Source organism: Nestor notabilis, unplaced genomic scaffold (assembly GCF_000696875.1).
Source record: "Nestor notabilis isolate BGI_N333 unplaced genomic scaffold, ASM69687v1 scaffold30496, whole genome shotgun sequence".
Classification (NCBI taxonomy): domain Eukaryota; kingdom Metazoa; phylum Chordata; class Aves; order Psittaciformes; family Psittacidae; genus Nestor; species Nestor notabilis.
The window spans coordinates 1-8865 of NW_009931985.1; the positions used below are offsets into that span (position 1 = coordinate 1).

General features: G+C 36.4%; 1 protein-coding gene across 1 annotated transcript; it reads left to right on the forward strand.

Annotated features, from left to right (window-relative positions):
• Positions 1 to 230: 230 nt before the first annotated feature.
• Positions 231 to 6325, forward strand: NDUFAF5 (NADH dehydrogenase (ubiquinone) complex I, assembly factor 5). Its single transcript, XM_010016160.1, has 9 exons — positions 231 to 317; positions 965 to 1012; positions 1112 to 1215; positions 1640 to 1679; positions 3585 to 3782; positions 4246 to 4306; positions 5608 to 5691; positions 6028 to 6110; positions 6239 to 6325. Exons 1-9 carry the CDS (start codon positions 231 to 233, stop codon positions 6323 to 6325), a joined length of 792 nt encoding a protein of 263 aa, XP_010014462.1.
• Positions 6326 to 8865: the final 2540 nt, after the last annotated feature.

Sequence of the window (8865 nt, forward strand, 5' to 3'; positions counted from 1 at the left end):
GGGGGGAGGCGGGCGCCGCTCCCTGCCCCGCACCCGCAGGGTCATGGCCGGGAAAGTCTTCTTCCCTCTGGAAGAACGTTGGCTTGTGGGAGCCCTTCCCTGCGCTTCCTCGGAGCGGTAACCACAGAAGGGCGCTCAATGTGTTCAGTTCAAGAAGACATGTGGAAATGGCCAGGCGAAATATAATGTAGTTTAAAACTTAAACTAGTTTTAAGTCTTGATTATGTTTTATGTTGCTAAACTTATCCTTTAGAACGTTTCCGCTTGCTTTGGATGTTGGCTCTGGAAGAGGTTACATAGCTCAACATTTAACCAAGGTACTGACTCTTCATGCTTAAAAGTGTTTTAAATAAGGATGTATTTATTCCTCTGTTTTCTGATAGGTCTCTCTTATAACTTAAATCAATTCTCTGAGTTTTGATGAGTTAAATCTCCCACTCGCATCTCAGATACAGTTCAAAGATGTGCCTTGTGCAGCTGTATTGTCATTGGAGACTAGACAAATGGTAGTGTAAGGGAAGCTGTTGTGTGGTTGTTTACCTTTAGTCTTGAGTAGGGATGTGTATGGTTTTTTATCAATCTGTTGGATGCACTTAATTGTTAAAGAGAAGTATTATTAAGGAGACTTTAAGCAGTGAACAGTTTACCCTTCGTGAGCTGCACTGTGAGTAAAGGCACGTCATTGGTTGGTAATCCATGGTTTATATTTGTCTGAACTTAGACCTAAAAACACGGAATGTGTTTTCTGCTAGTATTTCTACCTCAGCTATTAGTAATTGGGAAAAATTACCAAGTACTATGTTAGGGGGGAAAAATGCTTTCTACTTTCATAGAGAGTTTTTGTAACGTGTTGAAGAGATTCCTTGTAACTCATTATAAACTTTTGTAAGCATTCAGAAAAACTGCTAATGTCACATTTAGAAACAGTTGAAGTATTGTATAGACTTGTTAAATTTTCTTTCAGGACGCAGTTGAAAAACTGGTTCAAGTTGATATTGCAGAGAATGCTTTAGTAAGTAGCTTTCTGAATGCTGATGTGCTTCAATTCCGTAATACAGGAAAGCAGAAGTAGCGAGTTTCTGATGTTGTTTTTCTTGTAACCCAACATTAGAAGAATGCTGTGGAATCAGAAATCCCTACAGTCAGCGTTGTAGCTGATGAGGAATCCCTTCCTTTCAAAGAAAATACATTTGATCTTGTTGTTAGTAGTTTAAGGTATGCGTTAATAATTTCTTTACAACTTATTTCTTGGTTAAAGATGCTAAATAATGTTCTTATCAGAATAACTTTAAGGCAAAAACAAGAGAAAGATTAATAGTCCATTAGCAGTAAGAAATGTACTTGCATAGTTAATAGGAATGTATATTAGGAAAAACTGCTGTCCTGGTGGTTCTTACTGGCTGGTTTGTTTTCTTTCAAGACAAATGTAGCTTCTCTCTTTCCTACGTTTTGGCAAACTAGATTCCAGGACTTGCATCTTGCCAATTTCCAAAAAAAAAGCTATTTGTATGAATTTTCAGAACTAGGACAGCTTGAGAAATTGTTTTGTTGCTTTGTCTTTTGAAGCATGCTGAGATAATGTAACAATTATTTGCATCTTTAAAATGCAATTATAAAATGTCTGTGTCTCTTATTTCAGTTTACATTGGGTGAATGATCTTCCCGGAGCTTTTAGAGAGGTAAGAAACTGGTTTTTAATACTAACAATCAACACCTGACATTACTTGTTTACAGAGCATTCCATGTTTCCAGCTTTTCTTTAAATAAAAGGCACAGAAATAGCTCCTGTTGTACATAAGTGATTTTTTTTTTTCCAGTATTTTTGGTAGTTTGAGGAGCATCAGTTGAGATTTCTACTTCTTTACTGTCTGAAATGAATTTGGAATAAGTAACTGAGACAACATGTTTGTATAATGTTTTATAGTCTCAACAGCCAAGACACTGGTAACCAATGTAAACTGAGGTAATGCTAATGATATTTAGTGCATGTTAGCTCTTACTATTTGCAGTACAAGAGTTTTCTAAATCTTAACTTCTTCAGAACTGGCTTTTGGAACTTGTATTATTTTTATGTCTTGGCTATTTATTTTGAAATATAACTTTAATCAAATAAAGGCTTTTTACTTTTGAAATGAACATTACTTGTTGAGGGCAGAAAATAGAAACTGTTTCTGAAAGAATCTGATTTTTTTCATTATTTCATTATCATATATTCTATTATGTTCAGGTGAAAACTTGTTTCAAATCGGCCAGCTTTGGACCTAGAGCAAGGAATATTTTAACCAGTTTGCTGGTTCTTTTCATCTATTTTATATTGGTTAGTCATTACAGTGCTTTTCTGTCTAATGGTAAGAATAGGAGTACCTTACCATTATGGACATAATAAAAATAGAAATCAAAATGCCTTTAGTACTTTAAAGAAACAGAAAAAGGACTTGGAAAGAAAAGAAATGCATAATTTTCTCTGGAATATAAGTGTTCTATGGAGTGTCAAATATATTTAACCCCACAGTAAAAATGATAGACACACCATAATGTCTCACAGGGGAGGGAACTGGGTTTCTTGGCCAACTTTCATCATGAATACTCATTTCTTATGTTGGGACCACTGGTTTAACTAAAGGAAACTGCCTTGAAATGCTTAAATTTCATACCTGTTAATTAAAGGCTTCTTTACTAGTATAGCAAAGGTAGCTTGATTAATACTTAATTAAAAACCAGTTTAAGACATTTTTGTTTTAAATCAGTAAGATAAGCTGTTGGAAGCTTCTGCTCTCTTGTTAGCCTGATCGTGTAACGTGGCTCTTCTGGGTATCTAAACCAGGGATCATTGCCAATTCTTAAAGGAAATGAGAAAGCATGAATTTAATTGGCCTCCTCAGGTAGGAAGAGGGCTGGGGCTTAACTAGACAAGAAAGCAGCTTTTCAACCTTGGCGTTTGAGTCCTGATATTAAAAATAGACCTAATATATATCTACCTCTATAGTAAACATAATATTAGGCATAATTAGACCATATTAGATATAATATGATGTCCTTGCCCTTGGCAGGGGAGTTGGAGCTAGATAATCTTTAAGGTCCCTTCCAACCCAAACCATTCTATGATATTAAGAATCGTGGGTTCAGAAGTGCAGAGATCACTACTGGAAACTAGGGACTAAGTTTCTCTTAAATCAAGCCATTAAAAAGTATTTTTATTGCCCTCATCTGAGAAAATAAAAGTAAGCAGAAGCTATCTCGATCTACATTATTTTCAGAAGGAAACTAATTGGGGATATCGTTTTAGGAGTATCCTACTGAAAATAGTTTTACCCTAGATTTCCACAGTGCATTTAGTGGTTCCTGACTGTAAGAGTAATTTCTGGAGATTGATTCTTTCCTAAGAACATATAGTCTCTTTTCAGACAGTTATTTACCTCACAGTGTTACCAAAAGCTGCCTTGTGGAATACAGTCAATAGTAAAAGTCTAAAACTATTATAATAACTGATTCTAAGTTCATTAAAAAAAAACCAAAACCTAAGACTTTTCAGTTACATAGGCTTAATAACGAAAAAACATTCTTTTTTTTGTTCTTTGTGGTAGATTCACCAAGTTCTTAAGCCAGATGGAGTATTCATTGGTGCAATGTTTGGAGGAGACACCCTATATGAGCTTCGCTGCTCTTTGCAGCTAGCAGAGTTGGAGAGAGAAGGAGGATTTTCTCCTCATGTATCACCATTCACTGCTGTCTCTGATTTGGGACATCTGCTGTCAAGAGCGGGCTTTAACACTCTGACTGTGGTAATTATAAATGAGAGCTGCTATTTACTGATGTCTTAGTAATGTACTACTTCCTTCTGCATGTCATGCACCTTGCTGAATAAGTCTCTGAAATAGCCTGTACTGCCTCCGTTCTCAGCTTCACTGTGATTAATGAAACCAACTGAAGTGGATCTTTGGCTAGTGGCCCAGTAGAATTTGGATGATGATCTTGGAGAAATGTCAGTGAGTGTTAGACCTGCTTGAAAAACCTTTAGACAGTTTTGCTGTTTCTTCTAAAACCAAGAAGAAAATAATGGCATTTCAATTAAAATTTGATTGCATTTGGGCTACTAAACAACCTTTAGAAATGTTAAGACAGTGTATTCTTCTGAGAAATACATGGTTTGAACCGAAGTGGCAAATATTAGCAGCACTGAAGGATAATGTAATGCAACTGGTTTAGCTTGGTATGCTCTAAAACTAAGCTTCTCAATTCCTTTAGGATACTGATGAAATTCAAGTCAACTACCCAGGGTTGTTTGAGGTTATGGAAGACTTGCAAGGCAAGTATATACTTGGTGAAAACATAAATGTTTTCTTTATGAGTGATGCAGACACCAAAGAGTTTCACTGTGTGTTTCTTAACTCCAAATCATAGAATTACAGAATAAGTTGAGTTGGATGACCTTTAAAGGTCATCTAGTCCTCCACCCCCCACCATGAGCAGGAATATCTTCAACTAGGCCAGGTTGCTCCAAGCACCTGTGTCTAACCTGGCCTTGAACACTGCCAGAGGTGGAGCATCCACAGCTTCTCTGGGCAACCTATACCAGGGTTTCACCACCCTCATCACAAGAAACTTCTTCCTTAAAAAAAAAAAAATAAATATTAAATAAAGCTTATTGTTATAGTGAAAGCATTACTTTTTTTCCTGATCTCCAGTGAGTCAGGAGATTATGCCTATCAGCAGATTTGTGTCTGGAACAGAAGTCAAAAGATTTGCTACTTTGTGGTCTGCTCTGAATTTTCTGCTGCTTTTGTATTCCCATTCCTTGAGAGCCTGTTCAGCGTAAGCTGCTGAAGAGCCCTGCAAGGGAGACTGAAGCATATATCCCACATGCTAACTTTTCCTATGAGCCTTCCTAACTATCAAGATATTCAGGAAAGTGCTCTGGAACAAAAATAAATAGACCCTCAAATTGGAGTCTGCTGAGGGACAGAAAACAGTTGAGATGCTTAACAGCTGAGTTACTATTCTGATTGCATTTGTCATGGATTGTAAAGCAGTCATTCATATGCAGTTAGTCATTACTTCCAGGTCAATTCAGGGCATCTTCTTACTCTGGATCAGCTGCTGTTTAGAGTAGTTCCTTAATGAAAATAAAAATTCCATTCTCCTCAGAAACATTCAGGTGCATGAAGTGATAAAGGAGATTAGAATTATGGTTATTCCATTTGTTATCGAAAATCCTACGGTCTGGTAATTTTAATGCTTTTCTGTTAAAAGGTATGTGTGTGGTGTCCGAATAAACACTTGTGCTTATAAATTATAAATAAAATATACTAGAATATATAAGTTTATACTAGAACACCTTTGATTGAAGACTTGGGCTGAAGAAGTCATAATCTGAAATCATTCTTAGCAATGCAAACTGTAAATTGCAAAGCTTTAGCATTAAAAGGTTTGGATTCTTACAGGTGAGAAACTAACCTAATTACTTGCAGTATGTTGTCCTCTCTTACAGTGAGGTTCAGAGGATTCTATACTTACTCTGGTTTAGTTAAAGTCTGTCATAGGTGCATGACACTTAACTCATGGCATATACTGTATCTTCTTTTTTTTAAAGCTAACACATATTTTTAGGTATGGGGGAGAGTAATTGCTCTTGGAATAGAAAACCTTTGCTACACAGGGACACAATGTTGGCAGCTGCTGCAATATACCGAGGTGAGTATTTGAGAAATAATGAGTTACTGAAATGACTGTAAGAACATAATTTTTTGTCTCTTTTTCTGACCTCTTTGTGGGGAAAAAAAAAGGCAACAGCATTTTGGAGTAGAACGAAGTGCCATAATCATACAGGTGTTTTTAACCTTAATTGTAATGACAAGATTTGAACTATGTGGTGCACCAATATGCGAGGTTTTTGTGGTTCCAAATCTTTCACCAGGAGTCATTATGATGAATATGCCATACTTAGTTCTGATGTTCTGAGAACTAAGGACTTCTTGGAACTAATACTGTGTCCCTTTTTTTTAACTCCCTCCTTTCCTGCCCTTACAGAAATGTACGGAAATAGCGATGGTTCAGTACCTGCCACGTTTCAGATCTTCTACATGATTGGCTGGAAATTCCATGAATCACAGGTAAGGTGATGCTGAACTGTTTTTTGTTTGAAGCTACTTTTTAAATTACTGATGCTTTAAAAGCTTTTGATAAGAAAATATTTTAACTTAAAATTAGACCTATTTTTTTCTTCTTCTTTTCTTCTTAGGCAAAACCAGCCAAGAGAGGTTCTGCAACAGTTTCATTTGGAGATCTGGCAAAATTAGGTGGATTTGTTTCAAGAGAAAAGAAATAGTTTTCATCAGAAATAATAGTTGTCTTGAAGCTGCTATAAAACTTCTCATTGCAGATAGTCTTCAATTGAGCTTATTTTGTGACAACGTTCTGAACTGATGATTATCTGCACAGAGCAGGAATTTTTGGTTTTGTACTGCCTATGCTACAACATCAGCTGTGTAAAATTATGTTAATTTCTTTTTTCTAGAGGAAATATTTGAGCAGTATTCAAAGAATAAATGCTCTCCTGACTTTTGATTAAATTACTATTCTCAAATGTAATGCCTCTTCCAACATTTCAGTATCACAGACTGCTCCAGGTATGATTTGCAAGTCTTGAGTGTATTTTACCCTGCGTGATTTTTTAATAATTCTTAAAGGATGGTAGATCTTAATAAAGAGTTATACTTGGTGGCAAGTGTATTTATAAGACTTCCTGTAAGAGAAAATACCTGCAAATACACAGATCTAAATTACGGTTTTATGGGTTGGAAATTATGGGTAAGAAGTTACTATCAGTTATTTTTTGAAATTTGAATGTTTGAGTTGTGTATAAGGAAGTGGTTAAGTAAGCTCTGTATGATAAAAATATCTTGGGTTGCTACCCATCACCTGCAGCCCCCAAATCCAGGACCTTTTCTTTTCACCCCCAAAGCTGGAAATATTTCTGTGCATGAAGAGTAGAGCTCAGCGACAAAGAAAGTTGGATGCACCATTGTAGCTCTAACAGAATGTACATACTGTGATTTGACTTAATTTACTGAAAGGAGTAGTAAGCAGAAGAGTCATTCAGCACTCAGATGGACAGGTACGTATCACATGAGTTACTGACTTAGAATTGGCATTCTCTGGAGTTGGTACCCTTTTGGAATTCCATGTCTTTTTGGTTTTGCCTGTTCTTTTAGCATTTGAAAAAACAAAAGTGATACTTTAAATGTTATTTTAAAATTCCATTTACACGTTACTTTCTGCTTTTCTACTATCAGAGGCTGAGAAGCATGAAGTAAACTTCTTGTTTCCTCCTTAGCTGTGACATGGAGCTATGACTTTTCCTGTGTATAACTGCATTACCAGAAATTGATACTAGTTACAAATACAGCCCAGTAACCTGAGGTGTTCAGAAAAAGTATCTACCCAGAGATTTCACCTGATTGTAGTACTGATAGAGAATGTTAGAAGCAAAAAGCATGAAAAATAAATAATCAGGTACAGTGTTCAAGCAGTTTTATCATTGCATCTAGGTGTTGCATCAATCCTGGTGAAACCAAAGCTTCTGTAGGCTTGCTTTAAGATTATCCAGCAGGTGGAGTTTGACAGAATGGTGTGGCACAGATCAAATCGACAAGGTAGGCAGGAGCCTTCATGTTTTGTCAAGGGTGTTTGAATTATGATTCAAACTCTAGTACTAAAGTTACCTCTTAGTGCTTAACCAGTGTTCAGTTGTCAAAATACAGAAATGCTGTTTAAAAGGAAACCATTCATGGAGTATTCAGCTGGCTTAGAAGATCAATTTAAGGGCCCAATTTGCAGGTTTATTCTGTCTATCTGACTTGAAGTTAGAAATGGGCAGAGAAGGTACAAAACATTATAAGGAGGGTAGGAATATTCTGCTCTGGTTTTGCTCACAAGCCGAACCCATAATTATTCAAGGGGAATGAGTTCATCCTGCATTTTCCTCTGATAAACTTTACAGCCCTTTTTCTTAAGACTAACCCAATACATCAGTTGTCTCAATATAAGATACTGCATTTCTCTACGAATCTTCTTTGCCTTTAAATAAAAGTCACTTATTTCAAGGGGGAATTCTTCAGTTTCTCAGATGTAGGTTTGATGAAGTTGCATGTCAAATTACTGTGACTTTATGTATTTTTGCTGTAGTAGGTTAATTTCCAGTCACCTGAGCTGGTGATCATGACTCAAATGGGTTAAGGGGATGAGGAGGTGGAATTTGCTGAGTAAATGTTAATTGTCAAAGTGCTCCTACTGTACTTGTCTGAAGGACTAGGTTAAGTTAGAGAAAAAAGGAAGGATTTCCAGTTCTTTGATTCCATGTTCCACAGATGGAATATGTAAACAGTAAAGTAGGTGAGAATGTGGTTTGCTAATGGGGAAATGTGCCTTGTCAACAGCGAGAAAGAGAAGAGTAGTTTTCCTAGCACTTGGGGATGGGGAGGAAGTTCAGGTATTCCATTAACTTGGAAATTGCTGGGGAGTAGAAACGAGGAGTAATAAATACAGCATTGAAGTAGTGTTGGTTGACATTAGGGGGCATGCAGTTGACAGGTCAGGTGTTCGTTTCCCTGGCTTACTACATTTTGGTAACTGCCTTATATGTGTGTCTTTAACTGCAGTTACGTTGTTTTCCCCTCTAGTATTTCTTCTTGGAATTCTAGTTTACTCTGGTCTCCAGTTACCGCTTTCTTTGTATGGCACTTGAATCAATAGCTTTGAAAACAGTTTACTATGAACAGATGTTTTTGTCACATGACTTATATTTTATTTCTCTTTTTCAGATTTAAGTCTTTACGGCTTTCTAAAATTACAATGAAGAATGTGGTT

Coding starts and splice junctions, on each gene's coding strand:
- NDUFAF5 (XM_010016160.1), top strand. CDS start 231: ATGTTGCTAAACTTATCCTTTAGAACGTTTCCGCTTGCTTTGGATGTT. Junction 3,783..4,245: donor GCTTTAACACTCTGACTGTG/GTAATTATAAAT, acceptor CAATTCCTTTAG/GATACTGATGAAATTCAAGT. Junction 6,111..6,238: donor GGAAATTCCATGAATCACAG/GTAAGGTGATGC, acceptor TTTTCTTCTTAG/GCAAAACCAGCCAAGAGAGG.